The sequence below is a fragment of the Anomaloglossus baeobatrachus genome, chromosome 11 (genome assembly GCF_048569485.1).
Source record: "Anomaloglossus baeobatrachus isolate aAnoBae1 chromosome 11, aAnoBae1.hap1, whole genome shotgun sequence".
In the NCBI taxonomy this organism is placed as follows: Eukaryota; Metazoa; Chordata; class Amphibia; order Anura; family Aromobatidae; genus Anomaloglossus; species Anomaloglossus baeobatrachus.
Window position 1 is genome coordinate 189276374 of NC_134363.1, and position 18657 is coordinate 189295030.

An 18657-nucleotide genomic window follows, 5' to 3' on the forward strand; every position below is an offset into this window, starting at 1 on the left:
GACATGGGGGGGAAGATAATGACACCTGGAGACATGGGGAAGATGTGACCGACACCTGGAGACATGGGGGGAATGTGACGACACCTGGAGACATGGGGAAGATGTGACCGACACCTGGAGACATGGGGGGGGGAACGTGACAACACCTGGAGACATGGGGAGGATGTGACCGACATCTGGAGACATGGGGGGGAAGGTGATGACACCTGGAGACATGGGGGGGAAAGTGATGACACCTGGAGACATGGGGGGGGGGACGTGACAACACCTGGAGACATGGGGAGGATGTGACCGACACCTGGAGACATGGGGGGGAACGTGACGACACCTGGGGACATGGGGAGGATGTGACCAACACCTGGAGACATGGGGGGGAACGTGACGACACCTGGAGACATGGGGAGGATGTGACCGACACCTGGAGACATGGGGGGGAACATGATGACACCTGGAGACATGGGGAGGATGTGACCGACACCTGAGGGGGGGCGTGATCAACGTCTGGAACCTCAGATGGAACGTGATTGACTCCTGCAGACATCGGAAAGATGTGACCGACACCTGGAAACATTGGGGGGGGAACGTGACGAAACCTGGAGACATCGGGGGTAGCGTGACAACACCTGGAGACATGAAGGGGGGGGCGTGACGACACCTGGAGACATAGGTGGGAACGTGATGATACCTAGAGACATGGGGAAGATGTGACCGACACCTGGAGACATGGGGGGGAACGTGACGACACCTGGAGACATGGGGAAGATGTGACCGACACCTGGAGGCATGAGGGGGAACATGACGACACCTGGAGACATGGGGGGAATGTGACGACACCTGGAGACATGGGGAGGATGTGACCGACACCTGGAGACATGGGGGGAACGTGACGACACCTGGAGACATGGGGGACATGTCACCGACATCTGGAGACATAGGTGGGAACGTGATGATACCTGGAGACATGGGGAAGATGTGACCGACACCTGGAGACATTGGAGGGAACGTGATGACACCTGGAAACATGGGGAGGATGTGACCGACACCGGGAGACATGGGGGGAAGATGATGACACCTGGAGACATGGGGAAGATGTGACCGACACCTGGAGACATGGGGGGAATGTGACGACACCTGGAGACATGGGGAAGATGTGACCGACACCTGGAAACATGGGGGGAACGTGACGACACCTGGAGACATGGGGAAGATGTGACCGACACCTGGAGACATGGGGGGGAACGTGACAACACCTGGAGACATGGGGAGGATGTGACCGACATCTGGAGACATGGGGGGGGGGAGGTGATGACACCTGGAGACATGGGGGGGAAAGTGACGACACCTGGAGACATGGGAGGGGAACGTGACAACACCTGGAGACATGGGGAGGATGTGACCGACACCTGGAAACATGGGGGGGAACGTGACGACACCTGGGGACATGGGGAAGATGTGACCGACACCTGAGGGGGGCATGATCAACGTCTGGAACCTCAGATGGAACGTGATTGACTCCTGCAGACATCGGAAGGATGTGACCGACACCTGGAAACATTGGGGGGAACGTGACGAAACCTGGAGACATCGGGGGTAGCGTGACAACACCTGGAGACATGGGGGGGGGGACGTGACGACACCTGCAGACATGGGGGGGGACGTGACGATAACTGGAGACATGGGGAGGATATGACCGACATCTGGAACCTCAGGGGGGGCATGATCGACTCCTGGAGACATGGGGGGGGGGGGGCGTGGCATCACATGGAGACATGGGGGGGACGTGACTACACCTGGAGACATGGGGAGGATGTGATTGACATCTGACATCTGAGGGGGGGACGTGACTGACACCTGGAGACATCTGGGGGGGACGTGACCGACACCTGGAGACATGGGAGGGACATAACTGACACCTGGAGACATGGGGGGTCGTGACCTAAACTTGGAGACCTGCGGGGGATGTGACCAACACCTGGAGACAACAAGGCGGGGAGGTGACATGGCTGCCACTTACAGACAGGGGGGACCTGACCGACATATGAAGATATCGGAAGAGAGTTTTTTGGACATGAATGACATCGGCGGGGGGGTGATGTGTGACCACGCATACCCGGGGGGTCGGCAGTGTCGCCGCTCGCTGAGGTGACCGGTGCCGGTAGGTCATGTGTCTCCGGTAGGCGGCGGTGTTGTGAGGGGGGTCACGTGTTGCCAGAAGATGGCGGAGCGTGAGGCGATGAGGAGGCGGCGGCGGCGGTGGTCGCTTTCGGTAGCCGGGATGTGGATGCTGTGTCTGGGTGTCGTCGTTGCTGAGGGGGGCACAGTGACCGCCCGGTACCGGGGACCTGAGAGGACCGGAGAGCGGAGCAGGAGGAGCCCGCAGCCCAGCGCCGAGCACCCGGTGCGGCTGTACGGTCAGGTGAGGAGGGAGCCGGGATGTGTGACACCTGTGTACATGTGTATACAGCCCTCTGTGTATATATACTGCGATCTGTATACAACCCTGTGCATATATACACTTACCCCCCCGTATACAGCCCTGTGTGTGTGTATATACTGCCCCCCCTGTATACAGCCCTGTGTGTGTATATATACTGCTCCCCTGTATACAGCCCTGTGTGTGTGTATATATACTGCTCCCCCGTATACAGCCCTGTGTGTGTATATATACTGCCCCCCCCCTGTATACAGCCCTGTGTGTGTGTATATATACTGCCCCCCCCTGTATACAGCCCTGTGTGTGTGTATATATACTGCTCCCCTGTATACAGCCCTGTGTGTGTGTATATATACTGCTCCCCCCGTATACAGCCCTCTGTGTATATATACTGCGCTCTGTATACAACCCTGTGTATATATACACTTACCCCCCCGTATACAGCCCTGTGTGTATATACTGCTCCCCCCGTATACAGCCCTGTGTGTGTGTATATATACTGCCCCCCCTGTATACAGCCCTGTGTGTGTATATATATACTGCCCCCCTGTATACAGCCCTGTGTGTGTATATATATACTGCCCCCCTGTATACAGCCCTGTGTGTGTGTATATACTGCCCCCCCTGTATACAGCCCTGTGTGTGTATATATACTGCTCCCCTGTATACAGCCCTGTGTGTGTGTATATATACTGCTCCCCTGTATACAGCCCTGTGTGTGTGTGTATATACTGCCCCCCCTGTATACAGCCCTGTGTGTGTATAAAAAAATGCCCCCCCCCCCCTGTATACAGCCCTGTGTGTGTATAAAAAATGCCCCCCCCCCCCCCTGTATACAGCCCTGTGTGTATATACTGCTCCCCCTGTGTGTGTGTGTATATATATATATACTGCCCCCTGTATGTGTATATATACTGCCACCCTGTACACTGCTCTGTGTGTGTATATATACTGCCCCCCTGTACACTGCTCTGTGTGTGTATATATACTGCCCCCCCTGTATACAGCCCTGTGTGTGTATATATACTGCCACCCTGTACACTGCTCTGTGTGTGTATATATACTGCCCCCCTGTACACTGCTCTGTGTGTGTATATATACTGCCCCCCTGTACACTGCTCTGTGTGTGTATATATACTGCCCCCCTGTACACTGCTCTGTGTGTGTATATATACTGCCCCCCTGTACACTGCTCTGTGTGTGTATATATACTGCCCCCCCTGTACACTGCTCTGTGTGTGTATATATACTGCCCCCCCCTGTACACTGCTCTGTGTGTGTATATATACTGCCCCCCCTGTACACTGCTCTGTGTGTGTATATATACTGCCCCCCCTGTACACTGCTCTGTGTGTGTATATATACTGCCCCCTGTACACTGCTCTGTGTGTGTATATATACTGCCCCCCCTGTATACAGCCCTGTGTGTGTATATATACTGCCCCCCCTGTATACAGCCCTGTGTGTGTATATATACTGCCCCCCCCTGTATACAGCCCTGTGTGTGTATATATACTGCCCCCTGTCCTCTGTATACAGTATGTCTGTCCTCTGTATATGACACCAGGTTGCTGTATATGCTCCTCACCCGCAGGACCCTGCGCCTGTTGCTGGTCCCGTGCTGCGCCTGTTGCTGGTCCCGTGCTGCGCCTGTTGCTGGTCCCGTGCTGCGCCTGTTGCTGGTCCCGTGCTGCGCCTTTTGCTGGTCCCGTGCTGCGCCTTTTGCTGGTCCCGTGCTGCGCCTTTTGCTGGTCCCGTGCTGCGCCTTTTGCTGGTCCCGTGCTGCGCCTTTTGCTGGTCCCGTGCTGCGCCTTTTGCTGGTCCCGTGCTGCGCCTGTTGCTGGTCCCGTGCTGCGCCTGTTGCTGGTCCCGTGCTGCGCCTGTTGCTGGTCCCGTGCTGCGCCTGTTGCTGGTCCCGTGCTGCGCCTGTTGCTGGTCCCGTGCTGCGCCTGTTGCTGGTCCCGTGCTGCGCCTGTTGCTGGTCCCGTGCTGCGCCTGTTGCTGGTCCCGTGCTGCGCCTGTTGCTGGTCCCGTGCTGCCCCTCGGTGTGGCTGCTCCCATTATACACTGATACTGGTGAATTTTCGTTATACCACTCATCGCCCGCGTTATCGCCCCCCATATACTATACCTGCGTGCACTTGCGACTCTTCACGCTGATGGTATCGTGTCACCCCAGGGTCAGAATCCGCCGCCTCTTGTCTCTTTATAATAAAGCTTTTATTGTTGCACAGAGCTGAGAGCCGCGACACCGAACCGAAAACGCTATTATTTCTCCTGCGCCACCGGCGGTATTATATTGTGTCCTGAGACGATCAGGACTGATGGGACGATCCCAGAGAAGCCGCCATGTCAGTGCTCATAAGATCACTTATTCCTCTATTCATCCTGAGCCACCTGCTTCAGGAAGACCATGCCAGAATGTAACTCGGATCAGTACAGGATTACTTTCACACATCCGGTTTGAGCTGTGCGGCTCAATCCGGCTGTGAAACCTATGCAACGGATGCGGCGAAAACACCGCATCCTTTGCATAAGTTTTTACATGCGGTCGGTCCGTTTTTTTCCGGTTGCGGCACGCTACTGAGCATGCGCAGTGGAAAAAAACGCATGCGGCGGCCGGATGTGGGTTTTTTCCGCATCGCGCCGCATCCGGCATCCATAGGCATGCATTGAAAAATGTGCCGCAGCGGCCGGATGCGGCGCGATGCGTTTTTTTTTTCCGGAGCAAAAAACGTTGCAGGGAACGTTCTATCCGGCCGCCGCATTGGCTAAATCTGCCGCATTTGGCAAAAACCGGACCGAACGCAAGCACCTGCGGCACAATACGGCACTAATGTAAGTCTATTGAAAAAAAAAACGCAACCGGCGTTACAAAAGCCGGTTGCGGTTTTTCTGCAGAACGCCGTATTGTGCCGCAGAGCAAAAACCGGATGTGTGAAAGTAGCCTTAGTAATATATGTAAACGGTGACTCAGGATCAGTAATGTATGTACACAGTGACTGCATCAGCGCAGAATAGTGAGTGCAGCTCTGGAGTATAATACAGGAGGTGAGGCAGGATCAGTAATGTAATGTATGTACACAGTGACTGCATCAGCAGAATAGTGAGTGCAGCTCAGGAGGTAACTCAGGATCAGTAATGTATGTACACAGTGACTCCACCAGCAGAATAGTGAGTGCAGCTCTGGAGTATAATACAGGAGGTAACTCAGGATCAGTAATCTATGTACACAGTGACTGCATCAGCAGAATAGTGAGTGCAGCTCTGAGGTATAATGCAGGCGGTAAGTCTATATCAGTGATGTGTGTACAGTGCCTTTTCTATGGCGGATATCCCTTATTTTGGGGTTCGCTTTGCTCTTCCTTCCTCTGGCGTTCCTCATCAGTATTATTTGGGTGCCTATTCTCTTGTCTTTGGTGTCAGTCGTGTCGTCTTGTACCGGGCAGATTCACAGATTGATTTATAGCTGTTGCACAGATGATATTGGATCCGTCCTCCAGGATCGGGTGCGATGTTTGCTGTGGAGGAAGGGTAAATGCAGCGACCGTGTCGCCGGCTTCGGTAAAGTGAGCGGCTTTGTCACCAGTCCTATTAGATTACAATTTTTCTGGTATTTCGACTGAAATCCAGACGTCGTGCTGAACGCAGCGCACTGGGCCAATGGCAGCCCGGCCTCCTGGATGTGTGCGGAGCTCCACCTGGTAACACTCGTCCTCGGGGAACAGATTGTCTCCCAGCCGCCCTGTGTGTATGAGCTGTCATCCCGGAAGTCTGCACCTTCTGCAAACACTGACTCTGCGTATTATGTGTTTACCCCAAACATAACTGATCTGATCCTGAGCCCCCCGCACACCACACAGCTGCCAGCATCCAGCCAGCCGGGCATCACACCCCCCTCATTACACGTCCCATCTACACTACTGTTCAAAAGTTTGGGGTCACCCGGACAATTTTGTCTTTTCCATAAATATCCTACTTTTATTTATCAGATGAGTTCCATAATGAATAGAGAACATTGTGCAGACAGTGACGAGGTCAGGAATAATGATTGTTACATGAAATAATAATGTTCTCTTCACACTTGGCTTTCAGCACAGATCGCTTCTTTGCACAATTCCAGCTTTGCAGGCTTTGGCATTCTAGGTGTTAATTTGCAGAGGTAATCTGGAGATATTTCGCCCCATGCTTCCCCCCTCCCTGGATTGGCTTGATGGGCACTTTTTGGTACCATACGGTCAAGCTGCTCCCACAACAGCTCTATAGGGTTGAGGTCTGGTGACTGGGCCTCTCCATTACAGATAATACCAGCTGCCGGCTTCTTCCCTAAATAGTTCATGCATAATTTGGAGGTTGCTTTGGGTCATTGTCCTGTTGTAGGATGAAATTGGCTCCAATCAAGCGCTGTGCACAGGCTATGGCACGGCGTTGTAAAATGGAGTGATAGCCTTCCTTATTCACAATCCCTTTTACCTTGTACAAATCTCCCACTTTACCAGCACAAAGCAACCCCAGACCATCACATTACCTCCACCATGCTTGACAGATGGCGTCAGGCAGTCTTCCAGCATCTTTTCAGTAGTTCTGCGTCTCACAAATGTTCTTCTGTGTGATCCAAACACCTCACACCTCGATTCGTCTGTCTATAACACTTTTTCCAATCTTCCTCTGTCCAATGTCTGTTCTTTTGCCCATATTAATCTTTTCCTTTTATTAGCCAGTCTCAGATATGTTTTTTCTTTGCCCCTCTGCCCTGAAGGCCGGCATCCCGCAGTCGCCTCTTCACTGTAGACGGTGACACTGGCGTTTTGCGGGTGCTATGTAATGAAGCTGCCAGTTGAGGATCTGTGAGGCGTGGATTTCTCATACTAGAGCCTGTAATGGCCTTGTCTTGTGCTCAGTTGTGCAGCGCGGCCTCCACTTCTCTTTGTAATGTTCTAATATATAATGGATGATAATTCTCGACCTCTCTTTTCAGGTCAGCCTCAATGACTCCCACAATCAGATCGTGGTCCACTGGGCGGGAGAGAGAAGTAACGTCATCGTGGGTCTCACCAGAGACAGTCTTGGATCCCTGGGCACCAAGAGCAGCAATGTGAGTGACTCTGGAACCATGTGTCTCTGATGGAGAGAGGACGGAGGAGGAGTGACAAAGAAAGGAGGCGTCTGGAGGGAGGGAGAAAGGAGGCGTCTGGAGGGAGGGAGGGAGGGAGAAAGGAGGCGTCTGGAGGGAGGGAGGGAGGAAGAGAGGAGGCGTCTGGAGGGAGGGAGGGAGGAAGAGAGGAGGCGTCTGGAGGGAGGGAGGGAGGAAGAGAGGAGGCGTCTGGAGGGAGGGAGGGAGGAAGAGAGGAGGCGTCTGGAGGGAGGGAGGGAGGAAGAGAGGAGGCGTCTGGAGGGAGGGAGGAAGAGAGGAGGCGTCTGGAGGGAGGGAGGAAGAGAGGAGGCGTCTGGAGGGAGGGAGGGAGAGAGAGAGGAGTCTGGAGGGAGGGACAGAGGAGGCGTCTGGAGGGAGGGAGGGACAGAGGAGGCGTCTGGAGGGAGGGAAGGAGAGAGGAGGCGTCTGGAGGGAGGAGGGAGAGAGGAGGCGTCGGGAGGGAGAGAGGAGGCGTCTGGAGGGAGGGAGAGAGGAGGCGTCTGGAGGGAGGGAGGGACAGAGGAGGAGTCTGGAGGGAGGGACAGAGGAGGAGTCTGGAGGGAGGGACAGAGGAGGAGTCTGGAGGGAGGGGCAGAGGAGGCGTCTGGAGGGAGGGGCAGAGGAGGCGTCTGGAGGGAGGGGCAGAGGAGGCGTCTGGAGGGAGGGGCAGAGGAGGCGTCTGGAGGGAGGGGCAGAGGAGGCGTCTGGAGGGAGGGGCAGAGGAGGCGTCTGGAGGGAGGGGCAGAGGAGGCGTCTGGAGGGAGGGGCAGAGGAGGCGTCTGGAGGGAGGGGCAGAGGAGGCGTCTGGAGGGAGGGGCAGAGGAGGCGTCTGGAGGGAGGGGCAGAGGAGGCGTCTGGAGGGAGGGGCAGAGGAGGCGTCTGGAGGGAGGGGCAGAGGAGGCGTCTGGAGGGAGGGGCAGAGGAGGCGTCTGGAGGGAGGGGCAGAGGAGGCGTCTGGAGGGAGGGGCAGAGGAGGCGTCTGGAGGGAGGGGCAGAGGAGGCGTCTGGAGGGAGGGGCAGAGGAGGCGTCTGGAGGGAGGGGCAGAGGAGGCGTCTGGAGGGAGGGGCAGAGGAGGCGTCTGGAGGGAGGGGCAGAGGAGGCGTCTGGAGGGAGGGGCAGAGGAGGCGTCTGGAGGGAGGGGCAGAGGAGGCGTCTGGAGGGAGGGGCAGAGGAGGCGTCTGGAGGGAGGGGCAGAGGAGGCGTCTGGAGGGAGGGGCAGAGGAGGCGTCTGGAGGGAGGGGCAGAGGAGGAGTCTGGAGGGAGGGGCAGAGGAGGAGTCTGGAGGGAGGGGCAGAGGAGGAGTCTGGAGGGAGGGGCAGAGGAGGAGTCTGGAGGGAGGGGCAGAGGAGGAGTCTGGAGGGAGGGAGGGGCAGAGGAGGAGTCTGGAGGGAGGGAGGGGCAGAGGAGGAGTCTGGAGGGAGGGAGGGGCAGAGGAGGAGTCTGGAGGGAGGGAGGGGCAGAGGAGGAGTCTGGAGGGAGGGAGGGGCAGAGGAGGAGTCTGGAGGGAGGGAGGAGGCAGAGGAGGAGTCTGGAGGGAGGGAGGGGCAGAGGAGGAGTCTGGAGGGAGGGAGGGGCAGAGGAGGAGTCTGGAGGGAGGGAGGGGCAGAGGAGGAGTCTGGAGGGAGGGAGGGGCAGAGGAGGAGTCTGGAGGGAGGGAGGGGCAGAGGAGGAGTCTGGAGGGAGGGAGGGGCAGAGGAGGAGTCTGGAGGGAGGGAGGGGCAGAGGAGGAGTCTGGAGGGAGGGAGGGGCAGAGGAGGAGTCTGGAGGGAGGGAGGGGCAGAGGAGGAGTCTGGAGGGAGGGAGGGGCAGAGGAGGAGTCTGGAGGGAGGGAGGGGCAGAGGAGGAGTCTGGAGGGAGGGAGGGGCAGAGGAGGAGTCTGGAGGGAGGGAGGGGCAGAGGAGGAGTCTGGAGGGAGGGAGGGGCAGAGGAGGAGTCTGGAGGGAGGGAGGGGCAGAGGAGGAGTCTGGAGGGAGGGAGGGGCAGAGGAGGAGTCTGGAGGGAGGGAGGGGCAGAGGAGGAGTCTGGAGGGAGGGAGGGGCAGAGGAGGAGTCTGGAGGGAGGGAGGGGCAGAGGAGGAGTCTGGAGGGAGGGAGGGGCAGAGGAGGAGTCTGGAGGGAGGGAGGGGCAGAGGAGGAGTCTGGAGGGAGGGAGGGGCAGAGGAGGAGTCTGGAGGGAGGGAGGGGCAGAGGAGGAGTCTGGAGGGAGGGAGGGGCAGAGGAGGAGTCTGGAGGGAGGGAGGGGCAGAGGAGGAGTCTGGAGGGAGGGAGGGGCAGAGGAGGAGTCTGGAGGGAGGGGCAGAGGAGGAGTCTGGAGGGAGGGGCAGAGGAGGCGTCTGGAGGGAGGGGCAGAGGAGGCGTCTGGAGGGAGGGGCAGAGGAGGCGTCTGGAGGGAGGGGCAGAGGAGGCGTCTGGAGGGGAGGGAGAGAGGAGGCGTCTGGAGGGAGGGAGAGAGGAGTCGTCTGGAGGGAGGGAGAGAGGAGTCGTCTGGAGGGAGGGAGAGAGGAGTCGTCTGGAGGGAGGGAGAGAGGAGTCGTCTGGAGGGAGAGAGGAGGCGTCTGGATGGAGGGAGGGAGGGAGAGAGGAGGCGTCTGGATGGAGGGAGGGAGGGAGAGAGGAGGCGTCTGGATGGAGGGAGGGAGAGAGGAGGCGTCTGGATGGAGGGAGGGAGGGAGAGAGGAGGCGTCTGGATGGAGGGAGGGAGGGAGAGAGGAGGCGTCTGGATGGAGGGAGGGAGGGAGAGAGGAGGCGTCTGGATGGAGGGAGGGAGGGAGAGAGGAGGCGTCTGGATGGAGGGAGGGAGGGAGAGAGGAGGCGTCTGGAGGGAGGGAGGGAGAGAGGAGGCGTCTGGAGGGAGGGAGGGAGAGAGGAGGCGTCTGGATGGAGGGAGGGAGAGAGGAGGCGTCTGGATGGAGGGAGGGAGAGAGGAGGCGTCTGGATGGAGGGAGGGAGAGAGGAGGCGTCTGGATGGAGGGAGGGAGAGAGGAGGCGTCTGGATGGAGGGAGGGAGAGAGGAGGCGTCTGGATGGAGGGAGGGAGACAGGAGGCGTCTGGATGGAGGGAGGGAGACAGGAGGCGTCTGGATGGAGGGAGGGAGACAGGAAGCGTCTGGATGGAGGGAGGGAGACAGGAGGCGTCTGGAGGGAGGGAGGGAGAGAGGAGGCGTCTGGAGGGAGGGAGGGAGAGAGGAGGCGTCTGGATGGAGGGAGGGAGAGAGGAGGCGTCTGGATGGAGGGAGGGAGAGAGGAGGCGTCTGGATGGAGGGAGGGAGAGAGGAGGCGTCTGGAGGGAGGGGGAGAGAAAGAGGAGGCATCCAGAGGAAGGAGGGCAGAACAGTGTGGGGGATCCTTTCGATAAATGGAGGGTCTTTTGAGAGAGTTCGGCTGGAGGTCGGGCTGAGCAGTCCGGAGAGATCGGATGAGAAGTGCAGAGGGAGGGAAGGTGCCAGAGGAGTCCAGAGTAGGAGGGAGGACTGACAGAGGAGGACTGACAGAGGAGGACTGACAGAGGAGGACTGACAGAGGAGGACTGACAGAGGAGGACTGATGAACTTGACAAAGTGGTAAACTAGTGTCTATATTTTCTTTGTCCTCTGCGATGTATATATGTGACGTCTCTGGATCATTTGATGGAGCTGAATGTAGTTTTCTCCAAAAATCTGAATATTCTTTAAAATAATTATACAGTGGGGAAAATAAGTATTTGCTCCTCTGATGATTTTGCAGTTTCTTTGTCGCTCCATTGGGAGACCCAGACAATTGGGTGTATAGCTTCTGCCTCCGGAGGCCACACAAAGTATTACACTTTAAAAAGTGTAACCCCTCCCCTCTGCCTATACACCCTCCTGTGCATCACGGGCTCCTCAGTTTTGTGCTTTGTGTTGAAGGAGGCACACATTCACGCAAGCTCCACATTTTAGTCAGCAGCAGCTGCTGATTGTATCGGATGGAAGAAAAGAGGGCCCCTAACAGGGCCCCCGGCATGCTCCCTTCTCACCCCACTAAGTCGGCGGTGCTGTTAAGGTTGAGGTACCCATTGCGGGTACAGAGGCTGGAGCCACATGCCGTTTTCCTTCCCCATCCCTTAGAGGCTCTGGGAGAAGTGGGATCCTAAACGGTCATCCATTCACTGGGACCGGGCTCCCTCCGCAGCCCCTGGGGGAATCTGACGGACAGGAGACTGAGTATCATCAGGGACAGGCCCTGCATCATAAAGGTACTCTGTGTCCCCTTGGGGACGGTGCATGGAGCACTTGGTCTCAGACGCTGCAGCGGCTGCTGTTTTTGTGTGACGACCGGGACTACCGCGCCGACCGCGCCTGCTTGCCGGCCGCGGTATTAAATTTAGTCCCCGGCTTTTGCGGCCTAGTGCATTAAACTCCCGCCCCCGGGCCTGCCAGTCAGGGGTAAGGGCGGGACAGTCGGCTTGACGTCGACAGTGAGGGCTGGAGCATACTTTAGTGTCCTCCTCCCCCCTCACTCATCACTCTGGGGCACCAGATTCCCGCACTTTATTAATCACGCCCACGGCTCCCTCCTCCCCTTAGAACGCCGGCAGCCATGTTTTAAACACATTCTGCCGGTGGAGGACATCTGGCTGCAGCTCTGGGAGACCCAAGGCAGGGAATCTGGTGGACACACACCGCTCTGGGCGGTCGGTAAGCCACACCGGTCACCCGGTGCTGGTCCCCCTAGGGTGCCGAACTGTATATATATATATTATATTTGTATACATTTTCTAGGTTCGGCCGCAGTGTTTAGCCTTTGGCTATATACCCTCAGTGATTACTCTCCTAGGAGAGAACAGCATGTCGGTCACAAGGAGCAAGGGTGCCAAGACACAGGGTTATTTTGCAACCTGTACCTCTTGTGCGGCTATGTTACCTGCAGGTTCCACCTACCCTCACTGTGAGCAATGCTCGGGCCCTGTGGCACTCGCTCAGCCGGAGCCTCGGGCACTGGTGGGACCCTCGGCTCAGGTGGTACCGCCGGCTTCCCCTGTCCAGGTGGCAGGGACAGAGTTTGCAGTTTTAGCTGAGAAACTCTCTGAGTCACTTTCACAATCCATGGCTCAGTCTATGGACAAATGGTCTGCTAAGCTACTAGAAGCCTTGCAGTCCAGACCGGCCCTTACACAGGCCCCGGGCACTGCGGGATCATTGCCCCCAGGCCCCTCTCGGTCTGCGCCGCAGCGTGCTCCTGGGGTGGCCCCTAGGTATCACGTGGAGGACTCCGGCACGGACCGCAGTCCCAGACCGGCTAAGCGGGCTCGCTGGGAATCTTCCCCGACTTCCTCACGCTGCTCGGGGTCTCAGCTTGAGGACTCTCTGGAGGATGAAGCGGAGGTCGCAGCTCAGGGCTCTGATCCTGACGTTGCTCTCAATCTTGATACACCTGAAGGGGACGCCATAGTAAATGACCTTATAGCGTCCATCAACCAGGTGCTAGATCTTTCTCCCCCAACTCCACCTGTGGAGGAGTCGGCTTCACAGCAGGAGAAACACCAGTTTAGGTTTCCCAAACGTACACGGAGTGCTTTTTTCGATCACTCTAACTTCAGAGATGCTGTCCAGAAGCACAGAGCTTTTCCGGACAAGCGCTTTACTAAGCGCCTTAATGACACACGTTACCCCTTCCCCTCTGACGTAGGTAAGGGTTGGGCTCAGTGTCCCAAGGTGGATCCTCCAGTCTCTAGACTGGCGGCTAGATCCGTAGTACTAGTGGCAGATGGTTCATCGCTCAAGGATGCCACTGACAGGCAGATAGAGCTCCTAATGAAATCCATCTATGAAGCCACAGGCGCGTCTTTTGCTCCGGCCTTTGCAGCCGTGTGGGCACTCCAAGCTATCTCAGCTTGTCTGTCTGAGATTAATGCGGTCACACGTACCTCTGCTCCGCAAGTAGCGTCTTTGACTTCTCAGGCGTCGTTTTTTTCATCCTACGCCATGAATGCCGTCCTGGACTCTGCTAGCCGTACAGCGGTAGCATCCGCCAATTCGGTGGCAGTCCGCAGGGCCATGTGGTTACGCGAATGGAAGGCAGACTCTGCTTCCAAGAAGTTCTTGACCGGTTTGCCTTTTTCTGGTGACCGATTGTTTGGCGAGCAATTGGATGAAATCATTAAACAATCCAAGGGAAAGGACTCGTCCTTACCCCAGTCCAAACCAAACAGACCTCAGCAACGGAAAATTCAAGCGAGGTTTCGGTCCTTTCGGCCCTCAGCCAGATCCCAATCATCCTCGTCCAACAGGCCACAGAAGAGCCAGAGGAACTCTTCTGCATGGCGGTCTAAGTCACGTCCTCCAAAGACCGCCGGAGGCACCGTCTCTAAGGCGGCCTCCTCATGACTTTCGGCCTCCACAAACCGCATCCTCGGTCGGTGGCAGGCTCTCCCGCTTTGGCGACGCCTGGTGGCCACATGTCCAAGACCGATGGGTGAGAGACATTCTGTCTCACGGTTACAGGATAGAGTTCTGCTCTCGTCCTCCGACTCGTTTCTTCAGAACATCTCCGCCCCCCGAGCGAGCCGATGCACTTGCTCAGGCGGTGGACACTCTGAAGACAGAAGGAGTTGTGATCCCCATACCCCTTCAGGAACGTGGTCGCGGTTTTTACTCCAACCTGTTCGTGGTGCCAAAAAAGGACGGATCATTCCGTCCCGTTTTGGACCTCAAATTGCTCAACAGACATGTGAGAACCAGACGGTTTCGCATGGAATCCCTCCGCTCTGTCATCGCTTCGATGTCACAAGGAGACTTCCTAGCATCAATCGACATCAGGGATGCCTATCTCCATGTGCCGATCGCTCCAGAGCATCAACGCTTCCTGCGTTTTGCCATTGGGGATGAACACCTTCAGTTTGTGGCACTGCCTTTCGGCCTGGCGACAGCCCCACGGGTCTTCACCAAGGTCATGGCATCCGTTGTGGCAGTCCTACACTCTCAGGGCCACTCGGTGATCCCTTACTTAGACGATCTCCTGGTCAAGGCACCCTCCCGGGTGGCATGTCAACACAGCCTGGCCGTTGCTCTGGAGACTCTCCAGAGGTTTGGGTGGATCATCAATTTCCCAAAGTCAAAATTGACTCCGGCCCAATCACTGACTTACCTCGGGATGGAGTTTCATACTCTCTCAGCGATAGTCAAGCTTCCGCTGGACAAACAGCGTTCGCTGCAAGCTGGGGTGCACTCTCTCCTTCGGGCCCAGTCACACCCCTTGAGGCGCCTCATGCACTTCCTGGGGAAGATGGTGGCAGCGATGGAGGCAGTCCCCTTTGCGCAGTTTCATCTGCGTTCACTCCAATGGGACATTCTCCGCAAATGGGACAAGAGGTCGACGTCCTTAGACAGGAACGTCTCCCTTTCTCTGGCAGCCAAAACCTCTCTTCAGTTGTGGCTTCTTCCCACTTCTCTGTCGAAGGGAAAATCCTTCCTGCCCCCATCCTGGGCGGTGGTCACGACGGACGCGAGTCTGTCAGGGTGGGGAGCGGTTTTTCTCCACCACAGGGCTCAGGGAACCTGGACTCCGACAGAGTCCGCCCTTCAGATCAATGTTCTGGAGATAAGGGCAGTGTACCTAGCCCTAAAGGCGTTCCATCGGTGGCTGGAGGGCAGGCAGATCCGCATACAGTCGGACAACGCCACGGCGGTCGCGTACATCAACCACCAGGGCGGCACGCCCAGCCGCCAAGCCTTCCAAGAAGTTCGGCGGATTCTGCTGTGGGCGGAGACCACAGCCTCCACCATCTCCGCAGTTCACATCCCGGGCGTAGAAAACTGGGAAGCAGACTTTCTCAGTCGCCAGGGCATGGACGCAGGGGAATGGTCTCTTCACCCGGACGTGTTTCAAGAGATCTGTTGCCGCTGGGGAACGCCGGACGTCGATCTCATGGCGTCTCGGCACAACAACAAAGTCCCGGCATTCATGGCACGGTCTCAAGATCACAGAGCTCTGGCGGCGGACGCATTAGTTCAGGATTGGTCGCAGTTTCGACTGCCTTATGTATTTCCTCCTCTGGCAATGCTGCCCAGAGTGTTACGCAAGATCAAGTCCGACTGCCGCCGCGTCATCCTCGTCGCTCCAGACTGGCCGAGGAGGTCGTGGTACCCGGATCTGTGGCACCTCACGGTGGGTCAACCGTGGGCACTCCCAGACCGACCAGACTTGCTGTCTCAAGGGCCATTTTTCCATCTGAATTCTGCGGCCCTCAACCTGACTGTGTGGCCATTGAGTCCTGGCTACTAGCGTCCTCAGGCTTATCTCAAGATGTCATTGCCACTATGAGACAGGCCAGGAAACCAACGTCCGCCAAGATCTATCATAGGACTTGGAGGATCTTCTTATCCTGGTGCTCTGATCAGGGTTTTACTCCCTGGCCGTTTGCCTTACCCACTTTTCTTTCTTTCCTTCAATCCGGAATGGACAAGGGGTTGTCTCTCGGCTCTCTCAAGGGACAAGTATCGGCGCTATCCGTATTTTTTCAAAAGCGTCTAGCCAGGCTTCCGCAGGTCCGCACGTTCCTGCAGGGAGTTTGCCACATAGTCCCACCTTACAAGAGGCCGCTGGAACCATGGGATCTTAACAGAGTGCTAAAGGCTCTTCAGAAACCACCTTTCGAGCCACTGCGGGATGTCTCCCTTTCACGTCTTTCGCAGAAGGTGGTCTTTCTAGTGGCAGTCACATCGCTCCGTAGAGTGTCGGAGTTGGCAGCGCTGTCATGCAAAGCCCCCTTCCTGGTTTTTCACCAGGATAAGGTGGTTCTGCGTCCGGTCCCGGAATTTCTCCCTAAGGTGGTGTGAGGTAAATCCGGAGATATGACGATAAATCATGATATTCAAGTTATGTCAGGAAGCCCTCTCCTGGTGTCACCCCCCCCCCCTTTCCTTCACACAACTCCTTCAAGCAGAAAATTTACCACAGGGATAAACGGTTTGTTTAGCAGATAGGTGTCAAAGGAACTGGTCTGTGTTCCACTTACACCTCCAATGGCCATCTCCTGTGATATGGAGATTAGATGATGTGGGAACAATGGACACAGGATGACTCCCTGCCGTGACCCTGTGGTAGGGGCTGCTATCTAATTAGCAAGCTTGGAAGTATCCAGACAGAACGACTCCAGTAAAATATGGTTCATATCTCGCAAGCCATATTTCCGATAAATATGGCAACCATAAAAATGGTGTCTCTGCATGCGGACGATGCTGGCACACCTTTTTTATGGGAGTAGGACATTGGGAAGTACCCCAGGCGTGATATCAGCCAATGGGGAACTAGTAGACAAGTCATGAGTCCTCTCGTTCTGTAGCTAAATTCATAACTGTCACAATGAGAGCGTTGGCGTCCGCCTACGACGCTCCCAGGCAAAGTTATGGCCCATATTCCATGTTGTGGATATTGTCCATAACTCCAGCCAGGGGTGGAGCAGTGCTCCCTCTGAGGTCACTAAGGTAGGAGGGGACCTGGATTTGCCCAGGTTGATAACCCTACTTCGGCCATTTTCCAGGGTTCTTTCGCTGGGGGTCACGTGTAGGAAACATCTGTGGGAAGGATCCTAGAAACCTGGTCTACAGCGCCCCCCCTGTGGCCAGACGCACAAGGTAACTGCTGGAACTGTGTATGCCTGTTTGTAAACCATGCTTTATCTGTAACTGTACTCTGACATATGTATATTCTGTAGATCCCCTATTGTATATATTGTAGTTTCTAGTGTGCTTTAGGCTGATTAAATTATATAATTAATCTTGGGCTGTTCTGTTATCTCGATCTTGAATCCCACGTCTGTGTGTTCGGCTAATAGTTACCGTGAAGCGGTTGGTGGCAGCGAGTTGTGCCAAGGATTATTGTGGGGAGGCCAGTGAGATCCGGGGAGGTTTTATATATTCCGCCCGCGGAGGTCGGGGAAATATATACCCTACTCTCACCGGGGACCCTTCAATAATCGGCATAAGTAGTATAGCGGCCTCCTTGCTTATTGTCGGGCAATTCCATAATTGGCCTGACTATAAGAGGGGCGCTAGAGAGCGCGTCACGTGCTCTGTCTGTCTGTCGGTCGGGAGGTATAAAGGAGGGGTGACCCCCACTTGTTACCCCCCGATTGTGACGTACTGGTAGCCAGCGCGGGGGATTTCTGAGTGACCCCCCCGGTGGTTCGTGACATATTGGTGGCATAGCGGTGGGATCGAGATAATAGTGTGTGTGAGTGTGAGACCCATACTCCCAGACACTAAAGACTGCCTGCAGCAGCTGTGGCTGCTGGGGTCTTCAGACCAGCTCAACACTAGAGTGTCAGAGTGCAGATACTGTAAGGTGTGTGGAGGCATCAGGTGGCAGTTCTGTGTCAGTGACCAAAGTCTGCAACAATGGCTGAGAGCACCAGGAGCAGAGCTATGCAACTGGCCAATGCTAAGGCAGGAGCCGAAGAGAGGGAGGACGGTGCTGTGGACAGCAATGAGGAGGTTGCCCACGAGTCCTCCAAGAGCCCGACGCCAGAGAACAGCTCTGCAGAGGACATCGCACAACCTGGCACTGCTGGACAAAATGAGGAGGAGCTCGCCCAAGGGTCCTCAACGAGCCAGATGCCAGTCCTCCGCTCTGAAATGGACAGTGAATCACCTGGCTCTGCAGCGTGCCGCAGATCACCACTTGCCAATCCCTCCGGCCTGAGAGGTGCAGAGGTCCTCCTTCAAGCTGCCTTGGCCAGGCTTATGGCTGGAGACCGGGATACCTACGAGATACTCATGGCCGAGCGTGAGCGACAGGCAGCGCGTGACGCTGAGGCTGCGGAGCGGCAAGCAGCACGTGAAGAGCGACAGCAACAGGCAGAGCGTGACCACCAGCTGCAGCTAGCTCAGCTCCAGCCCTCATCAGCCACACGTGACCTTCAAGACACCAAACTTCCAAAGGTCCGTGTTGAGGACTTCCCAGTGCTGGAGAAGGATGGAGACTTGGATTCTTTCCTGACTGCTTTTGAACGGACTTGCTTGCAGCACCATCTGGACAAGGATCAGTGGGCCAAATACCTGACCCCCCGTCTAAGGGGTAAGGCCCTGGAAATCCTTGGGGACTTGCCTACTGAGGCAGATCAGGGCTACGAC

At 56.5% G+C, this 18657-nt stretch overlaps 1 protein-coding gene across 1 annotated transcript in view; it reads left to right on the forward strand.

The window, feature by feature from the left end:
* Positions 1–2198: 2198 nt before the first annotated feature.
* The window catches only part of SORL1 (sortilin related receptor 1), a 156103-nt gene continuing 139644 nt past the window's right edge, over positions 2199–18657 (forward strand). Inside the window, exons 1-2 of the mRNA XM_075327372.1 lie at positions 2199–2416; positions 7413–7529. Of these exons, the coding sequence (XP_075183487.1) occupies positions 2216–2416; positions 7413–7529 (318 nt within the window). The 5' untranslated portion in view covers positions 2199–2215. The remainder of the gene's footprint in view (positions 2417–7412; positions 7530–18657) is intronic.